We start from the raw sequence: 21437 nt of genomic DNA, 5'->3' as shown, positions 1-21437 counted from the left end.
TGCCTTCCACTGAATGGATCTGTATACTGCACAAACCAGAAGGAGGGCTGTGAAGACCCTTTGCATCCTGGACATAAACTGTTTCAACTTCTACCCTCAAAAAATGCTATACATCAGAACAAGACACAAGGACAGTTTTTTCCTCCATGCCATCACTCTTGCTAAACAACCAATTCCCACAACACCTAGTATGATTTATGTTGATTACTTATTTAGTATCCATGACTATCAGTAAGTGTTGTATTTAACATTTTATGATGAATGTATCTTTACAATAACTATGATAATGATTTATCACTATTGTTGTATGTTACACTGAGAGCTTATGCATCAGAGACAAATTCCTTATGTGTCTCATCACACTTGGCCAATAAAGAATTCTATTCTGTTCTGTTCTATTCTGTTTTCTATTCAATTCCATATGCACCCTTGTATCCTCCAGTAAATCTCTTGGTTTTGTTGTTTTTCCAAGTGTCCACTCAATTCTATGAAGCTTTTAGATTTATCTTCATTCCTTTTCCATGTGAAGAATGAAAAGACACACAATAAGTATGAATTCAAAAAAGCATAGTTTTTAAAGCAAATAAATCACATTCTTATTTAGTATTGGGTCTACAAATGGGCCAGTTTTCTCTCCCATTCATCCATTTATAGCTGTCTCAGAAGAACTTTTATCTTCACCACCCACCCCAATTATATTCATTTTAAATATTACAGTTTTTACCAGAACTGATATTTAATTCTAATATCCCATTCGTTTGTATAATAAGCAACCATTGCCAATTTATGAATTCCTAGTTTAATTTATACTTACAACCATCAGCTGAGTCCAATGAATGTCCTTCATTTCTTGGAACAGTTCCACCAGAGGTCAGATCTGCAGGTGTGCAATGCACTCAGGGGAGAAAATATGCAATTTTCTGATATAGGTTTAGCTATTTCATTCATAGTTAATTGCATATTTCACTCAACTCCATTCCATGCAACTTTTATTCAGCTCTTTTTACATTATTTCCCTTTCTCTTAATTTTACAGACACACAATGTGTCTGTACTTCTTTTCCATTTCATTTTTAGATTCCTCCTCTTTGACATTTACTCCGCTTATATTCCAAGCTGCAATTTTTCATACACTATAGTCATCAATCTGCTGTTCATCAATCTGCCATGATCAATGAATGCATACATGATTTCTAGAAAAAATGGAGTGGGTCTAGGCTAGGTTCCTGACAGCTACTAAAAATCTGTAGTATATGCAGCATTCCTTGATAATAGTAAGAATAGTATTGTTTAGTATATCACAAGCACAACCAGTTTTACACCAAGGATGCTCATGTTTTCCATTTCAAGATTCAATATGTAAAAACTACCTTGCAAGCATTCACCACCAACTAAGAGATACAGTATGTGCAATATATCAATTCACATTCAGAATGCTTCAATTCAGGTAAAAGGGAAAAAAGTCATCATTTCTGTGCAGGCAGACTTATCCAATCCCATCATGACTGCCAAGTCCATACTCTGCTTAATCCAGTATGGGCTAATATTTAGAATTAGGGAAAGGTGCATTTGTACAGGTACACAGTATCTCAGTGCTCATCAATCCCTATTAGGCAGAAATTGGATTTGACTTAATTGTACAACCTCAAACATTGTCATTATTTTGGTCCAGAAATGATTACTCATCCCCTTAATTTTTCAAAGCAATCTGGAAGACATTTACAATATGTGCTAAACCCAGTGACAAACACAACTAAGCTTTCAGTAATACATGGCACTTAAAGAGGGCAGCCCTGCTGGAATGTGATTGCCCTTATGTCCTGCTTGAAGCTTATCATCAGCCTCTGATCACCCCTCATAGGAAAAAAGAGGTTGAAACAGATGCAGCTTGAAAGGAAACAGAAGAGAATGTAGTTAGTGATAAGCTTGTCTTTTCTTCCTTAATCCACAGGTCATTGCCTTTCTGAGTTTCTAGGCTCAGCTACATTTTCAAGGAAGGCTGCCTGGAAGGGCTCCAGGTAGAGGTGCACCTCTTCCGGATTTTCACAGACTGCTGTTTATACCCCCGCCTCTCCAGCGAGGGAGCGAGAGTGCGGCTGTTGGTGGTGCTGAAGGGACAGCTCCCTGTGGTGCTCCTCAAGTGAACGCACATCAGGGCGCTGAAGGGGAGGACAGCTCCCCTGTTAAGACAAAGCAGGAACCTGTGGGGGCTGCAGAGGGAGGACCCCCACTGAGCCCTGTGCATTGGAGAGCTGGTGGCAGCGGAGATGCATCTGACGGGAGCTCTCTGAGTCCTTCCGCTCTTCACATTGCTGCTGCTGCTGCTGACAGAAAAGCAGCCACTGGCCTGGGGCGCCACGACATCTAAGGAGGACAGTGCTGAATGGACAGCACCTATTGCTTGGCTTCAGGCATCTAGGTAAGTCTGTGTAAACGTGCGAGGACGTGTGTGTGTGTGTTTGTTTGTGTGTGTGTGTGTGTGTGTGTACGGACGTGTAACTGTACATTAGGGTGGGGGGATCCATAAAGGCTACTAGCAAGGGGATCCCAAGGTTACTTAATAATCCTAGCAGACAGGTAACCAGACGAATCTGAGTTCGGAAGTAGAGAAGGAAGTCACTTGGCATCAGGATCAAAGTGCTGGCCCAGAAAAGTTCTTTGCTGTCTTAAGCTACGTGAATTAAAGCCATAAGAACCTTTTCTTGGAGAAATACAATTCCTAACTTTGCATTTCACTAGAGACAGTGAACGGGTGGCATGTGTCTGTTTGTGTGTGTGTGTGCAAACCTGGACTGCTGCTAGGGAACAGAATGCTTTGTGTATTGGTTTCTTTACTGCAGTCATTCTTTTTCTTTTCTTTTAAAAAAAAGAACCCTGTCTTTTAAAGATTTGTCACAGGGTGTTTTATGTATGTGTCGTACATTGATTTGTTTTGGAACAGAGAACGAAGCCTAGAGACACTGTAAGAAAGGCGGGGTGGGGAGGAGGTGAGAAGTAGTCATAGAAAAGCATCCATGTTTGGGTGTCTGGAAGTGAATGTTTGGTAGCTTCATTTTATAATGTGAACTGACTGTACAGTCACACCAGCCAGACAGAAAGAAGAAAGCAAGAGCTTGTGGCTGCGTGGTGGAATTCCTTCCCCATGCACTGTTGGAGGCTGGGCAGCACTTCAGCAGCTGTTTGCAGCATTTCCTAATTATGTGTATGTCCAGACAGCAGCTGAGAAGATTGGTGGCTTTCAATGCTAAATTAGAGCATTGTTCATGATCTCTATTGCAGTAGATTAGAATAGTCCTCAGCTCCCCACTATTATTCAATAATATTGCTACAATCATTAGTAAGAAGGACATCCTGCACAGAAGAGGGACTCTGGAATGGCAGACTTTGAAATGAATTCCCCACGTCTCTACTTAAAGTAAGCTCAATAGTCAATGGAATACACTTCCAGGCAATTGTGGAGAGAACTCAAGCCAGGAAGTCTAGGGGCTGCCAGGCAAATAGGCAGGGACAGAGGGAGAGCCAGCCTTACCCATCAAACTCTGGAATCATATCCGAGGCTCCAGTGGCGGCTCTGAAGTACAGCAGAGATATTCCTCTTTCCTTGGAGAGAATCTCTTTGCACCCTGGCTGAGCAGGAATTGAAGAGGACAAGTAGGAGAGGGGATTGCCTCCAAGCAGAGGGGAAGGAGAATAGGGGGCTGTGGGAGGGAGTTTGCCTTCCCAACAATGAACTGGCAAAGAAGGTGTGGAACCTGACATGACTGGGAAAGAGCAAGTGGAGGGATGAGGTTGCTGGTGGTAATGCATGTTCTCTTCTTGCTCTTCCCTGCAGGAATGTAATCCACAATGCTAGTGCTCAGGTTTCTCAATGTGGTCGCTCCAGCCTACTTCCTCTGTATCTCCTTAGTGACCTTCGTCCTCCAGCTCTTCCTCTTCATCCCAAGCATGTTCAAAGACCCTTCCACCACTCCACTTTTCTCCTCTGCTCTGCTGCATGGGGCTCTCTTTCTGTACCTCTCAGCTAATGCTTTGGGCAACTACATCCTGGTAATACAGAACTCCCCCGAGGAGGACCTGGGGAAGGGCCTAGATTTGGCTAGAGGAGCCAAAGGGGTGGCTGAGTGGCCAGATGGAAACAGGCCCCCTGCTTCAGCCCTGCCTGGCACTCACTTCTGTAGACTGTGTGCCCGAACCACCCAGAGGCATGACCACCACTGTTTCTTCACAGGGAACTGCATTGGGAATAGTAACATGCGGAACTTCATCATGTTCTGTCTGTATACCTCCTTGGCTTGCCTTGATTCTCTGGTGGCTGGGGTGGCCTATATTTCTGCTGCACTCTCAACTTCCTTTGCCAGCCCACTGGCTTTCCTAACTCTTCTGCCTCACTCCATTAGCCAGTTCTTCTCAGGTGAGTATCATCACTCCTTTTTCTCCTCTTGCAACAATTCCTTGGTTAGGTGTTTGGTTTTTTAAAAACAATATATGGAAACTTGACATGGTTGTTTATGAAATCTAGGATTTAAAAAAAGAGGGAGCACATCTGTAGTATTTACATTGGGATGATAAGGGAATAGGACAATGTTGGAGTTTTTTCTCCCACCAATGTCTCTTGCAATGATAACATTCAGAGTCACATAAGTCAAGCTGAATGGCAGGAGATGCAGGATGGAGAAAAGAAGACATAATTTAGATGTTAATTATGGTTGCAGTCAGAAACTATAGCAATGGTCAGCATTTTGGATGGCTAAAAAGGGAAGGACACATTCATGAAGAATAAGACTATTAGTAGCTTCTGCTGAGGGTTGATACGGCTGATTGCTATTTGCTACCTTCAGTTTCAGAGGAGTAAACTCCTGATACCAGTTGGTTAGGAATATGAGTAGGAGGTGATATTGTACTCATGTTCTGCTGTGAGTTTCCCATAGACACTGGTTATCCTGTATGGCAACAGATTGCTGGATGGGATGAGGTTGGTCTGATCCCTCAGAGATGATCTTATGCTTTTGATAACACTATCTTGTAACAAAGTTTAGCCAACACTAAAAATTCCTAGATTTCATGAAATTCCTTGAAGTGAATGCATGAGTACTCATTCAATTGTTCATGTGAAAGCTTTGAAAGGTGGTGAAAGATGGTCACACAGCATTCAAACGTTGACAAGAGGATTAACAATATAATAGCTTTCAAGGAGAACTTGTTCCTCGGAGTGTTATTGAGAGAATTATCCTACAAGTAGGCAACATGCAGCTGCCACTTTGTGGCAACACATTTTTATTTTATTATTACATTTTTGTTACAAAGGAATAAGAAGTGGTTTTTTAAAAAAAAAAAACTTCATATACCAATACAAGTTGGAGAATACGTACTTGAGGAGTTGTGAAGACTAAATGTATTACCTCAAAGAGCAAAAAGTCTAGCAATATCCTGTTCATACATACCCATTACACATGATTGGAGTTAAATGTATAAAAAAAATTAAGAATAAAATGCATAAACCTGTGTGAGCCATTTAAAACCCATTAACTGAAGAATAATGTTTGGGAAACTTGGTAAGACTTATTTCTGAGGAGGTACAAATAGAATGGCATTATTTCGTTCCTCTTCTCAATTTGTTAGGATTAAATGTTTTTGACAGTGAGACTTCTGAATAAACATGCACAGGATTGAAGTGCATAGCACGTATATATCAATTGGAGTGTTCAGCTATTTTAAAATGAAAGAAATGTTGACTTTGAACTTCATGGCCAGCACCAGATTTTGTTCTAAAATTCCTCCAAACATTTCTCTTCGTAGAAAATTCCAAGAATCAAAGCATAGAAAATAATTAATAATAAGAGATACTTTGTTCAATACATTATGGTTCAGTTCTGAAAATAACTGGGTAAAAAAAAATATTTCTCTTTTGATTAACTTGTTGTCTCTATAATCTTTCTATATTTTATTAAAGCTTATGGAGGGATGGAAAAAGGAAAGGCTTACAAAGAATGGCAGGAAATAACATGATTATACATGATATCCATTGGCTGACTGACCTAGACTGTGTTCAGGAGGATTCTTTATTGTTTTATCATGAGTAAATGGTCCCAATCTGGTTGTTAGATACCATGATACATTTGAATCATATGATCTAGGGCTGGAAGGGACCTCAGAGGTCTTCTAGTCTAACCCCCTGTTCAAGGTAGGAACCTTATACTATCCCACGTAACATTGATAAGCATGCCAACTCATGCCATTCTGTAAACTCTGGAACGCATTATGGTTAATTCCTCAAAGAAGATCAGAAAGCTTTTTTTAATAAAAAAAAAAGTAGGAAGATGGATCAGTTTCTTAAATTAACATTTTGCCAAGTTTTCCTGCAGTTTCTCCTCTACTCACAATTACACAGTGGAAGAAAAAAAGAAACAGAAGATTTACTATGATATGATCCATTGCATTTTTAAGGCAAAATAATCATACATTTGCGTAAAAATTATGCAACATATATATTCCTGCAAATTTAGAAATTATGACAATTATGTAAATATTGTACATCTTATCATAATGGCCAGATGGCTTGTGTGCATGCTCAATCTACCGCTAGGGCTCAGCGTTAAGGGGCAACTGCAAGACCTCTGGTTCTCCCTTTAAGAGTTTATAAACTGGAGCTGGTCTGGACATCTTTTCAAATACATTATTTCAGATAGGAAATATCCTATATGAATATCTACCAAAATGGGGCGTGTGGCTACTCCGTAATTGCCTGATACAGTGCTTGTGATTCTCAATTCTTAATCAGGACTCTCTTGAGGGTAGAACAGTATAGCACTATCGTTCCCTCTGCTTGCATTAGTCATATTATGGGCTTCAGCATGCTTTCTGACACTTGCAAGATTATAGGATCTGCTTTAATTAAAATAATGATGTAGCTTCCCCAAGGATCTAATGACAGGAAGAGCCTTGACAGGAAAAGAGAACCAAATTATGCTGTCACTAGAAAGTTTCTTCTTTCTTTCACAGCACCTTCTCTCAGATATTTGAGAGGTGAATTATCCTGATGCAGAAATATATGTAATTGTGTCATCATTTATTACAGTATTTGTATAGCATTAGTTCCAATTGAGCTCTTGGCTGTTTATATACTTATAAAAATATGGAAAGCATGTAATTTTATCTTCAGTTGTAATAAAACACAATTGCTCTAATTCTCCACTGTAAGTGACATCACAGACTGAATGTTGATTGAAACAATTATGTTTTGAGTACCTTTCAAAAGGCAGAGAAGGTGCCATTCACATTCCATGGAACAGCAATCCTACAGAGATTGAGGACATACAGAAAAATATTTCTAGTTCTTTTTCCTGGTATCTAATATCCCTAGGAGGGAAGCAAGCATTTACTAGATGGTTGACCCTGCATGACTCATGCAATCCTGAAGATACTAAGATACCAAGCACATAGTTCTTTATAAGAGAAAACCAACTTTTCAATTTACCCTTGGAAGTCTATTGGCAACTGTAGCACCCACAACGTTGGTTTCATATCATTCTAGTGACTCTCAGTCACCAAAGTATAAGCTGATGCATTGTTAACCCATTGCCAGTTCTAGGTGGTCTTCAAGATACATTGCTGCAATCTAACCAACAGTTGATAAGGAAATGAGTAATTGCTACCTATGCCTCCTGCTTTAGGTTGGGCTACAATCGATGCAGACCATCCTAACCATGGCCTTCAGTTGCCTATTCAGAAGTAGCTAAATAGCTTAAGTAATTAAGGGACGCGGTGGCTCAGTGGCTAAGACGCTGAGCTTGTCGATCAGAAAGGTCGGCAGCTCGGCAGTTCGAATCCCTAGTGCCGCGTAACGGAGTGAGCTTCCATTACTTGTCCCCACTTCTGCCAACCTAGCAGTTTGAAAGCACATAAAATGCAAGTAGAAAAATAGGAACCACACTGGCAGGAAGGTAACAGCATTCCGTGTACCTTCGGCATTCAGTCGTACCGGCCACATGACCACGGAGGCATCTTTGGACAACGCTGGCTCTTCGGCTTTGAAACGGAGATGAGAATTGCCCCCTAGAGTCAGGAACAGCTAGCACTTATGTGCAAGGGGAACCTTTTTCTTTAAGAATTTAGAAAGAGCCAGAAACCATGAACGTGCTCTTTCAGGGAGTGATAACATAACCAGGTTATAACACAACCAAATGAGAATGATATGGCTTCTGGGCAAACAGCATCTCTGTCTGTTGCTGTTGTAGAATCATTATTATTGCTATTAACACAATAATATGTTAATAATGTATTAATCTGGCCATCCACCTTACTAACTGAGATTCCACTCCACTATCCAATCTAGCATGTGACTTCATGTTGTTCACCTTCAGCCACAGATCCATATAAACTGCTGCCTTGTCAGTACATACTAGGTACTTTTTAAGTCATAGCTCCAAGCTTGACTTGATCAGAAAAATGTCTTGAAAAGAGCCCACACTTTTCAAGATTTTCTCCTTATATAGACAAATCCCAGGAACAGTAAGACAGATCGTTTTCATCGTAATAACAGCAACATCTTGAGAAACTGCACTCTACTACTTAGATCCAATGAAAGAAATAATAGACTTCTCTTATGTTTATGCATTTATTGTATAATAACCCAGCTGAAACAATAAGTGAAAATTAAAATTAGAAAAATATCAGCAGCTTTTTCCAACTGAATGCCTACACCCCTTATGTGCTAAAATACAATTTCCATGTTTGCAGATTGCAGTAGTAGGAGTTGAAGTCCAGCTCAACTGCAGAGCATAAAACTGAGGAAAGCTGAGTTAGAAATTGGGTAGCCAAGAATGGATTTCAAAGCTAGAATGGAATACAAAGGCATCATCATGAGTTGGCATTTCTAACACCATCGTTAGCAACACTTGCTATGATCATCATGTAATTGCCCCGTATCCATCTGGAAGAAAATTATATTCAGGCATTAAAGTGTAGGGAAGCTGTGCAGACCGTGCCATACCAGGCTTTTATAAACTTTACTCAGAATGAGTCATCAGTTTAAAAATTAATCAGTTTATTTGCTTACTTCAACAAGATTAAATGGTTGCATGTATTTTTCTGTTAACGGAGTAGAGAAGATTTATACTGTAGGAGGAGGAGGTAGAAAGCAAATGACTACCCCCGCCCTCTGCTGAAGATTAGAAATCATGACCCCATATGAAGATTGCAGCTTTTGGGAAGAAAGTCTGCCTGCACATCCTCCAACAGAAGCTGAGCATGAAAGTGGATAGCACAAGAATCCAATTAATATTATTCTTCAAATTCCTTATGTGCTACTGCAAATTCATCTTCCAGGAGACTAATTATACACGACTGTTCTCTGCTTTTTAAAAAAGACTGGTCTGTTTTTTCTTAGCTGCTCATGATGCAATCTGACAAGACTGTATTTTTTTAAAAAAAATGTTAAATTAATGTCATGTTTATAGAAGTATTTGGAAGGAGCCAGCTGCCACCATTGCAGCTGTCACAGTTAATGAAAGCTATTTGTTACCATGAAAAGTGTGACTCTCCTGTCCCCCCATGAGGACACTGGAACGAAAGGGCTTGATGAAACTCGATGAGCATCAGTAGAAGGACAGAAGGATGTGCTTTTCCACACTGGTAGAAATTGGTAAATTCATCCTTACCTAATTCCATCAATGACTGATAGAAATGCTTGCTAAATAGACACTTACTGTCCAGAGGCATTTTATCCCAGAATACTAAACCCAGAGCACAAATAACAGGTCAAGATCTTCATGTCAAGTGTCAATGTTTTTGCTGTGTGCAGGATTTCCCATGTGTGTATGCTGGACTATAATCCAATGCATCAAAACAAGATGGAAAACTGGAAATGCTTTAACTTTGATCTCGTCCACCATAACTCTTCTCTTTCTGTTCCTTTATCAGATCAATCTGATAAATAATAGAAATTGGTGATATCTTGTTGAAGAAATAGCTTTATGGGTAGATCATGGCGATTGAAATGCCACTGGTTGCCATGTACCCAAAATGATATAAGTAAAAAGGTAGTCCCAAAGGTGCTTTTTCAAGAAGCAACTGGACTTTCTGGTTTTTCTTTGAACATGTTTTGCTTTTCATCCAAGAAGCTTCTTCAGCCCTGAAGAAAAAGCTGAAGAAGCTTCTTGGGTAAGAAGCGAAATGCCTTTAAAGAAAAACCAGAAAGTCCAGTTGCCTCTTGAAAAAAAGCACCTTTGGGACAACCATGACCTGGATGGCTGAGAATCTCCATAGAGAAGTAAAAAGTTGTATTGTATTGTATTGTATTTGGTTTATTTGTATGCCGCCCTTCTCCAGGAGGGACTCAGGGCAGCGAACAACTCAGAGGGGAAAGGGAACATAAACAACAGTACACATAATTAAAATACACGAAAATCACACAGCCATACCAGTCGAGAGGGGAGGGGAACTCATCAACCCCAGGCCTGCCAGCACAGCCAGGTTTTGACGGGAAGGCCTGGAGAGAGGTGAGGGTCCGGATCTCCGCAGGGAGTTCATTCCAAAGTTCATATGCACATCCATTTTTACAGTGCCTTCTGCCCATAGAGGAAAGTGAGACTGTTTATTGTTTAACCTTTATAGATAAGGATTTAAATTAGCCTGATTTTGACCTTTCTCACTGACATTCTCTTGACAATCTCTTCTTAGGTTGAGATGATAATATTGCAAAGGACCTTTTAGAAACCCCTGAAGGAATTGCAGGTAGTCTACTTAATCGTTATAAGTTTCATGAGGAATATAGGGATCTTTCAACATTGCTATTTACTATTCAGTAAAACAAAAATCTCTGTTATCTCAAGATGATGCTTAAAGCACATACATTTAAACTAAAATATGTTTAAGGTAAAAGTCCAAGTAATGTAAATTTTCTACTTATTTCAGCCCGGCAAATGTGGAAATCAAAGCCTAACACACTTGCCTGCCAGGCCTCCCTATTTTTATACCACCATGGTGCCATTTAATAGAGAAAGTCATCAGGGATCCTACTCCATGGTTATTTAATAATTTATTTCTTAGATTCATACCCAGTTGTTCCTTCAGGAATTAAAGGCAGCGATAATTAAATTTATCTAAATTTCACCCTGGCTTACATTCTTAAATATCACATTCTTATCTGATCCATATTATAAGGTATCACAAATAAGGAAAAAGACCTGGAATTGCTTTTTGATTTGCTTGCTGTATATTAAGATTTTCAGAAAACTTATTTCTTGGAGGGGTTGATATTAATGAGAAAGAAGAGGGGTATATTGAGCTTGACTTTAGGGTTTAAAAGAAAAGATACAAAAGGAAAGTGGGACAAAGGGAAGGAGAGAATGAAAACTTCATGGGAACAGCAGAGTAATGATCTGGAAACTGTTGTGGTCAACACTGATCATACTTTGTTTGAGTGGCCAAGCTATGCTACTCTCTGGACTCAGGGAAACTGTCAATAGGAGGCAGAGCTGAGCATTTATTTGACTTGGTAGGCAAAATAGGCTCCTTGATGTTGCTTTTCCCATGGCTGTTTGTGACAAGATTGCTCTCTGCCCTGCTGCCATGATATTCTTCAGGGACAGCAGGTGGCATAGAATGCCACTTACCCCAGGTTGATGGATGAGTACATGCTGCTCTTCTAACCAGGAGGATTAAGAGAAAGGGAAGGGATAAAGGGTATGTGTGTGTGATGGCTCAGCGGTTAAAGATGCTGAGTTTGTTAGCTGGAAAGCTGATAGTTCAGGTTCGTGATCCAAGCACTGTGCAATAGTGTGAGCTCCTGTTACTTGCCCCAGCTCCTGCCCACTTATCAGTTCGAAAGCATGCAAATACAAATTAATAGGTATCACTTTGGTGGGAAGATAGCAACGTTCTGTGCACCTTGGTCTATAGTCATGCTGGCCACATGACGACAGAACTGTCTTTGGACAATGCTGGCTCCCTAAGTTAAGAAATGGAGATGACCATTGCCCCCTAGAGTGGGACAAGACTTGACAGAGGAAACGTTTACCTTTACTTTTAAGTGACAATTTATTATCTCTAGTCAATGTGAGCTTTGTAAATAACTCACTTCATTCCATTGAAGTGTACATCCATTCCACAAAACTGTACATCCAGTTTTTTTAAATAAGATTTTTACTGGATTCATATAATCAAGAACAAAAATTTCAAATTAAAATCCTACTTAACCAAAGATACACAATCTTTGTAAATGGCGTACTTGCCAGAATGAAAGAATATGGGGCTTTTGATATTCATAAGTTAGCAAGAATACTTCATCAAGCTTCATTCCAGTGAACATATATTCAAGAGAGGGTATACCTTGTATTTTTAAGAGCCCACGTTTCAAATCACTTTTGTTAATTTTTAGGTCTTTATTGGCTGAATGGGTTTCTTTATTATATGAACAAGTGATAATCACAGGAGGATAGAGGTTGAGGTTTGAGGTAAATGCCAATTAAACTATGGAACTACACTGGACCACTATATCTCAATTACTATTCCTCTGTACAACCTGTCTCATAGATTATTATGGAAATTAAACAGAAAAAAATATACTTGGTTCCATGGGATCTTGGAAGAACAGTAAGATATAAAGTAAATACTGTAATTAATATAGCCCCAAATGATAGCAAAATAAAAAAGATCCATTAAATAACAAGGTCAAAGCCCCAGAGGATCCAGTCATGCAGGGACTATGGCAAAGTGGCAGAGTCTAGTTTGCTGAAGGATGCTTTCTGGACCCAGCTAGGGAGGAGGCAGTGTGGTAGTGTGGGCAGTGGTTGAATTGGCAGCTGTCATCTTTGCCTGGGGAGCTGCTGTCCATACCACTTTCTTGCCTCCTCTGACAGCTCCATCTTGCTACCTCCTCCATAGTTGGACCTGTTGACCTCCCTTCAGCAGATGACTCTCCACTGCCCTGCCAAGCTCACCATGGACATCTTGGGGCCACACCCTCACCCAATTCCTGAATCTTGGGCCAGAGGTGTGAAGAAGATGGTACAGGCCAACTGGGTGGCAGGGATAGGCAACAGTAATAGAGTACCAGGCAGCTAAAAGAGCAGGTATGGAGGGACAGATAGGTGAGTGGGAGGAATTGAAGTGTACTCTGTGGTCATAAAGGAATGACAGCTGCCAAGTACCCAATTTTTAATCATCTGACCAAAGGCATTTTGCAGCAACTGTAACATGGAGGACTGGCCATAGTTACCATTTATTCAGTGTTGCCATAACTTCATATGGTTGCTCAGTGAATGACCTGTATGTTAATTTTTAAAAAACATATTATTCTAGTCAAATAGCTATTATGGTTGCACAGATTTTAACCCAATCTTTGTTTTAAACTGATATGGAAGCTTCCATGTGCAAAGAGATTTCCTGTTGTATAGTGCTTGCCCTTTTTACTGTAATAGAAGTATCAGATCTGTTGTCTACATCCCATTCAGAAAGATGCATATGTTCCTTGATCAAAGCAAATATATTCAGGACCTGATGAGGTTTGGAAAAGAGACATTCTGATTATGTCTTCTGTTAGTACCCAACCACAACATGTTTCCCTATCAGCAGTGTTAGTTCAGAACAGCAAAAATCAAAGATACAAAAAAGACCATTCGAGCTATAGGCAGATTAGGTCATCTTTAATGACTTTATCACACGGCAGAAGCAAGATTTTGTGCAAAGATTTTTGGAGTATAGTTTGGAGAAACTCATGGCAAGGAAGGAGGATTTAAATGACTTTAACATACAAAGTACAATCATTACAATTTAGATAAAATTATAGTATAGCCTTTATTGTCATTGTACATCATGTATACAACGACATTGGTTCGTTGAATAAAATAAATGACCATTCACAAAACAATATTCCAAACGCTGCTAAATTAACGAAGAGCTATAGTGGTACAAGAAACTTTGATCACTGCTCAGACCTGAATGGAATGAACTAAACTTCTTAATTAAAACTTTCACTTTGAAATTTCCCTTATATCTCTGTGCAGAAGAATGGTCTATTTCTGTTGTATCTTTGTTGCTCCTTACATATAATTCAGTGTTAATGTGCAAAATGTCTCCAGACCCAACTGTTTGTGCTCTCCATTCTAGCTCACATGTCTCTATAGCAGAATTAATATCTCAACCTCAAACTGTCAAAGCTTAGCATCTCTGGCAACCTAGCTGTGTCCAAAAATGAGGAATTAAATGCAGCAGCAACATTGAAAATCTCCTGATTGCTTCAAAGGGGATAATGCTGCTTGCAACAAGTCATATGCCACACGTTTCTATTTAATTCTTTCTAGGGATTACAGGGTTTGTGTAGAAAATCTGTAAATCTGGTATTCTCCCCTTTATTTACCCAACCAAATGATCCTTTAGAGAAGGAGGAAAGAAAGAAATGCAAAAAAAGAAGGAAACCTATCACTTTAAAAAAGTCAGGACATTAAGACATGTGAATTTTATTATATATGCAAATGTAGAAATCATTACTATAAGACAAACTAAATAAGTATCAATATTAAACTGTGATCAAAGAATCTCTTTTTGCTGAATCTGCTGTTCAGCTGCTAACCCAGGAAAAACAGTTACGGGATTCCTGATTCTCTTTCTTGTGATTTAGCAATAGCAATAGCAATAGCAGTAGACTTATATACCGCTTCATAGGCCTTTCAGGCCTCTCTAAGCGGTTTACAGAGAGTCAGCATATTGCCCCCAACAATCTGGGTCCTCATTTTACCCACCTCGGAAGGATGGAAGGCTGAGTCAACCCTGAGCCGGTGAGATTTGAACCGCTGACCTGCTGATCTAGCAGTAGCCTGCAGTGCTGCATTTAACCACTGCGCCACCTTGGCTCTTAGCAAAGAAGGAAACAAAAAGACCAGGCAACACCAAGATTCTTTTTTTTTAAATGCCCATTTCGATCAGTCACTTGTTTTAAAAGAAGACAACGTTAAATACAGGACTGTCCACAATGAAATATGATATATAGGTACCCTATGGTAGCCAAGTGTGAAGAAAAAAATATTCTAAATATGAAGTCTTGGGTGTTCTCAGAGCATGATTGTTTATTTGCCAACATTTCATTATCTGATTAGGTAATATTATCAGTGCTGGTGAGTGTGAGTGTGGGTTTCTCCTTGGTATTTCCTTGATTAGAATATTGTTTTCTGCTTGATTGTTTGTTAGGTGCTAATCCCTACTTATCTGGGTTTAACCACATGTACACAGCATTCAAAAGAGGCAATAAAAAAAGCTAAGTAGGAAATGAAGAGATCAAAACACATTCTATCCAACAGACAACACCCAGATGAGTAGGGATTATGTACACACCATTCAAAAGAGACAATTTAAAAAAAGCAAAGAAGGAAACAAAAAGACCAGGCAACACCAAGATTAGCAGGGATTAACACCAGGCAAACAATCAAGCAGAAAACAATATCCTAATCAAGGATGAACTACCAAAGAGAAAACCATACTCCCACCAACACTGGTAGGTCAAACTATTGTATATAAACAGAGAGCAAACACAACAACCACTTGCACTGATGATATTGCATAGTCCAATATGTAAGCAAATAACCAAGCTCAGAGACAAGAATTTCTTCTACTAGATTTCTACACCTTTAATAATTGTGCAGAAAAAAGAAATTCAGCAGATGATAGGTTGATATGATAGTATGATAGATTCAAGAATCCTCTCCTTTTTTTTTTACACTAGTTGTGATTGAAAATGAATTATATTTACCTGAAATGAGTGGTTATGTTGAAAATTACTCTAATTAAATTCTAATCAAGATGATGCTGGAAAATAAAATATTTATAGTACAATCTTATGCAAATATATCTTTAAATTAGCTCCCTTGAAGTTAAAATGTATTTATAAGTTATGTTCTGTAGGGCTATTTCCTTGCAGGGTGCTAATGACATTACTACAACCTTGTTTTATTCTATTCAATTGTATCCAGTTGTCAGGGATTTTACCAGAAAGTTTTCTTGACAAGGTTTTTCAGAAGTGGTTTGCCATTACTTCCTTTGTAGCGCTAACCCAAAGTCATCCAGGTGGTTTTGTGCCTAAGGTGGGACTAGAACTCACCATCTCCCAGTGTCTAGCCTGATGCCTAAACTCGCTCTCATTACAGCTTTAATTTTACACTTTTCTCCCCTCCTAGCTACAGTATCTGGGAAGAAGATGATGAATATAATACATTTTAAACTCTGCTCACTGTAATGGGATAACTAGCTATCAGTAGCTACTTTCAGGCTATGCTCTGCAGCCAGCAGAGACTGAGTGCTTCTGAAAATCCCTGCATATTCTGCTGTGCTATGATTGTCCAACAGCTTGCCCGTTTCTATTAGACCCAGAAGGAGAGGGCAAAATAAGTGCTGATCTTTCCTCTCAGCACTTAACATTGAGGATATGAAGAAGAGCTATAACACAGCACAAAGAGGAACAGAGTATACTGGGGCATATACAGGCAGTCCTCATCTTGTGACCACAGTTGAGCCCAAAATTTGTTAATAGAGACATTTGTTAAGTGATTTTGTCCCATTTTATGACTTTTCTTGTCCCATTTACTAAGTGAATCACTGCAGTTGTTAAGTGAGTAACGTGCTTGTTAAGTGACTCTGGATTCCGCATTGACTTTGCTTGTCAGAAAGTCGTAAAATGTGACCCCCCCCGGGACACTGCCATGGTGATAAATATGAGCCAGTTGCCAAGCGTCTGAATTTTGATCACGTGGCCATGGGGATGCTGCAAAAGTTGTAACTGTGAAAAACGGTCCTCAGTCACTTTTTTCAGTGCTGTTGTAACTTTGAATGGTCACTAAATTAACTGTTGTAAGTTAAGGACTATCTGTACTTTGACAGTGTTAGTTAATTGTATGTATGATACTCAGTGGTGGGTTTCAAAAAAAATTTGAACCTCTCCTGTAGGTGTGGCCTGCTTTGTGGGAGTGGCTTGCTGGCCATGTGACCAAGTGGGAGTGGCTTGGCAGTCATGTGACTGGGTGGGTGTGGTCAACTTGTAAAATGTGGTGAAACTCACTTAACAACGCTCTTGCTTAGCAACCAAAACGTTGGCTCAGAAACTCTGGCATTTGAAGCACACAAGTTTTAAAGCTGTTAAGTTACAAGAGCTTTGCACTCCTAACCCTTTAGAAAAAAAACCAAGGGGTATTCAAACTTGACAGATTTAACACTTGTGGACTTCAACTCCCAGAATTCCTCCTCTCGCTCTTCATCTTGATGATGTCCGGATGGGCGGGGGGAGGGAGCTGGAACCGGTTCTAAACGGCACTGTAGATTTGTGGAACCTCTTCTATAGAAGAGGTTAGAACTGGCAGGAACCCACCCCTGATGATACTGTATGATAGTGGTGAACTCTGGGGCTGACCCTGCAACAACCAGCATTTTCTGGGGGATCTCTCTGTTTTCCTTCCATCTAAGGGAGAACCGGCTATAGTTCTTCACCTAATTTCACCAGCAAGCAATTTAAATGCTGAGAAGAGTGATCTGTCCCTTCTGTTATAGGTGCATAGAGAGAGAGAAAGCAAGTGAATGGATGGCATCATTCACTTAGGGTTCTGGCACTGGCTGGTGGCCCTTAAGATTACCTCAGGGAATGTGTTGTGGCCTGCCAGCAGTCAACAGAGCTGGCAACAGATTCAGACAGTGGGGAGGTTGGGGAGTAACATGGGCCAGTCCTGGGTCCGGGGAAGGCTCTGATGAGGGCTCTGTGTCAGAGGCAGAGAGTGGGCCAGAGCCGTATGCCAGTTATCAGCTGCCTTCAGAGTCAGACATTAGTGAGGCAGATGAACAGCTGGAGCCTGTTCCCAGTGTGCCCATGCGCAGAGTTGCCAGACAAAGAAAACAGCTAAAGAACAGGGGTTGACTTTGGAGTAAGGCCACAGGTGGACGATGATTGGCCCCTTCCAGAAGAAATAAAAGAAGAGTGAAAGGGGAGTGGAGTTTGCAGGAAACAATTTGTTTGCTTAATTGGTTCATGACTCTCCGAGACTCCTTGCCAAGTTTTGCAGATATCGGCCTGGCAGCTCTCCAAGCCAGATAAGGTCTGTGACTGTAAATCCTCCCTTGAAAGATTTTGCTAGATGTGAGTGAGCAGAGTTCCCAATAAATTAATAAAAAGGTTTTTTGTTGTGATAAGGAATTTGCTTCATGCTCTTGGGAAGCCTAGGTCAGAACAGAATGTTAGCCTGGACAGGAAAGTAGCACACATGTAGCAACCATAATGGGTGGATCTTTCTCAATTACTCTTTACTGATGTCAGCAAAGGAACTTCCAGAGAACACATTGTATTTGTATTATCTTTCATTCCTTTCAGTTAAATACACCCAGCATTTCAGACAATATCAATATGAGCTCTCTGTCCATATTGTCAATAAATATTTTGGGATGTTCGCTGTTTTAGTAAAATTGGCAGCCAAATGGATTTGGCTTTCCATTCTTCCATTTATTGGTTTAGGATTGTGGGCTTCTACAAAGATGAGTGTGTGTGTGTGTGTGTGTGTGTGTGTGTGTGTCAAACTATATTCCAAAGCATCAAAAGGCAAGACAAGAAACAATGGTTGGAAACTAGCCAAGGAGAGAAGCAACCTAGAGCTAAGAAATTTCCTAACTGTGAGAGCAATTAATCAATGGCATAGCTTGTGTTCAGAAGTTGTGGGTGGTCCATTACTGGAGGCTTTTAAGAAGAGACTGGAGAACTATTTGTCTGAAATGGAATAGGGTCTCCTGCTTGAGCAGGGGTGGTGGTGGTGGACTAGAAGATCTCTAAGGTCCCTTCCAACTATTATTCTATCTTCTATGTTCTTGTAGTTCCATTCCTGTTTTTAATCTGATTCTCATTCATGTGCTTTTATTTGGTCTCTGACCACTAATAAACAAACCCAAGGCTAAGGTTTTGGGTTAAAATTGCCATCCATCTTCACTCAGAATGACTAATAGCAATGCTGACTGGAAGTTGTGATCCAGTGGTGGGTTCTGAATCCCGTTCCAACTGATATGGTTGGAATGGGCCAGGCGGTGCCACATGGACGTGCGCAGTACGCATGCACATACACGTGGCACACGCATGCATCGAACCTGCCAGCGATGCCCCCGCAAGCCTCCGCGACACTCCAGCTGCTAGGCGGGGCATCGTGCAGGCGCTGTATGCACCATGCACATACACGGAAGCGCCAAAGGCTTTAAAGGTAAGGAGCTCGGGTGGGCGGTTGGGCCCTCCAAAGCACCGTACTGGAATGGTACCCGGTGCTCCGGGCAGGCTCCAGTACGCCCGTACCGAGTGTACCGCCTGCAACCCACCACTGTTGTGATCCAACCGTTTTATGGGGAGTAGATTACAAAATGTTGGTATACAATACAAACACAATATAGTTAGGCATCACCAACTTGACAATTCCTGGCTGAATGTCTGCAGTGCCAAAGAATGCATAAAATAACCGATCTCTTGTCTTTCTTTCTTTCTTTTCTCATTGGCATTTGCAGGAGCTCTTCTAAGCTCAGAAATGTTTGTCATCCTCATGCTATACCTGTGGCTGGGGATTGGACTTGCCTGTGCCGGCTTTTGTTGCCACCAAATGCTGCTGATCTTGCGAGGGCAAACACGGTACCAGATGCGGAAGGGGATGGCCGCCAAAAGCCAGCCCTGGAAGAAGAATCTGGAGGAGGTCTTTGGGAAGAGGTGGCTGGTTGGACTGCTTATTCCTGTGCTCAGTGTGGGAAGTGACTATCACCAGCAGAAGGAGAAGTGACAGCTTCCTTAACACTTAGCAACGTGCAGAGGTGCACGCACACATGTGCATGTACACACATTTGCTGTAGCGAAATTCAGCTCTTGGATATACTTGTCCTTTCCCCACCTTGTAGCCTTGCAATGTATCAGAGAGAGAGAGAAAAAGGCAAAACCATTGAGGCCATGGGGCTAATTCTATGGTTTAAAGGAAGCGGGACTGACCAACTCTAGTACAATTGAAGCTATGGGCAGTCATCTCTGGGTTGCTAAAGATCTTAAGCAACCCCTCCCTTGAGAAGCCAGTTCTCTCCTCCACCTCACCCCGATGGCTGAGTTTCCCCCCACCTTGACTTTTGGGTTTAATTGGGGGAAGAGGAAGAGGAGGAGCAACCTTCTCCTTCAGCTTCTCCAAAGTAGCCTGTATTGTCACGAACAGGCTGTAAGCACAAGCATAGGTTCCTGGGAGATTTACCCAATGTGTTAACTGAAGGTTTTGGTGGCTTAAAATGACCCCAATTAAGAAAGAAGCTGCTTTTTTTTTGCAACAGGGTTGGTTAAACTCTTAAAAGCAGAAGGAAATACACACACACACACACACACACACACACACACACACGCAAACATACACAGAGACGAGATCTGGGAAAACAAGTAGAATTTGCTTATGTTCTGAAATGGAAAGCACTTACTGTATTTTGGGACTATAAGACGCACCGGAGTATACGACGTACCATGATTTTGAAGAGGTAAATTTTTTTATAAAGTTTTTGCACTCGGCAAGCCGCCCAAATCCTCTGCACGCCTCATTTTTTTGCAGTGAAAAAAGGTCAGACAGAGCTTTGGGAGGCTTGTAGAGTGCTCCTGGAGGCTAAGCCCCCCCCCAAAATGAGCAAAGATGGCCTGTTTTTACCTCATTTTTGCCCTCCCCAGTCCCCAGGAGCGCTTTGCAAGCCCCCCGAACCCTCTGCACATCCATTTTTGCAAAGGGGGCAGGGTTTCAGTAGGTCAAAAATGCTGTATTCAGTGTATAAGACGCACCCAGATTTTCACCCTATTTTTTGGAGGAAAAAAGTGCATCTTATACTCTGAAAAATACTGTATTTCTCCCTCTAACTATCTCCGCTCCAATACGCAAGAATGGCATTTAATAGCTTTATCATATGCCCTCCCAGGAAAGAAGATACATTCCCACCCTTCCTTTCGAATCTCTACAGCAGGGGTGTCCAGCTGAAGGCCTATGGACTGGATCCGGCATGCAGGGTGCTTAGATCTGGCCCATGGGGCTGCCGTGGAAACAGCGAAGGACTAGTCCACGGTGCCTCTGCCAGTGAAAACCCAATCTTTGTGGTCAATCTGGCCATGTCCACTCTGTCCCTCTCCCAAGGTCAAACACAATTCTGATTCGGCCCTCAATGAAATCGAATTTGATACCCCTGCTCTATAGAATGAGGCATGTTTTTTCAACCACTCTGTCTCCCTGCTCTGCTTGAAATGAATCTAGCTCAAAGTATCACTAGCAGGTATTCTTTGGAGTGGGGTGGGTGTTGTGGGGGATACAGAGGAAAAAATAGATGGGGATATGTAAAGGGAAGGAATGACTCTCTCCCGATGCTTTCAACTTGGAAAAATCGCCGTTGAATTCTAGCAAGCCCAAAGATCAGCAAGAGAAAGCAGGACCCGTCATT

General features: G+C 40.9%; 1 protein-coding gene across 2 annotated transcripts; it reads left to right on the top strand.

Moving 5' to 3' along the window:
• Window positions 1-1976: 1976 nt before the first annotated feature.
• Window positions 1977-20576, top strand: ZDHHC22 (zDHHC palmitoyltransferase 22). 2 transcript variants are annotated; one of them, XM_014055520.2, is made up of 3 exons: window positions 1977-2418; window positions 3832-4410; window positions 19506-20576. In XM_014055520.2, the coding sequence occupies exons 2-3, from the start codon at window positions 3846-3848 to the stop codon at window positions 19769-19771; spliced, it is 831 nt and encodes a 276-aa protein (XP_013910995.2). In that variant the 5' UTR covers window positions 1977-2418; window positions 3832-3845; the 3' UTR covers window positions 19772-20576. The 2 variants fall into 2 exon arrangements, with proteins under 2 accessions (XP_013910995.2, XP_087580772.1); XM_087724646.1 differs by lacking the exon at window positions 1977-2418 and having other exon boundaries at window positions 3808-4410.
• Window positions 20577-21437: the final 861 nt, after the last annotated feature.

This window comes from Thamnophis sirtalis, unplaced genomic scaffold (genome assembly GCF_051295495.1).
Source record: "Thamnophis sirtalis isolate CommonGarterSnake01/CBP01778 unplaced genomic scaffold, rThaSir2_p1.2 scaffold_1, whole genome shotgun sequence".
NCBI lineage: Eukaryota > Metazoa > Chordata > Lepidosauria > Squamata > Natricidae > Thamnophis > Thamnophis sirtalis.
This window is presented reverse-complemented; position numbering and strand designations above follow the sequence as displayed.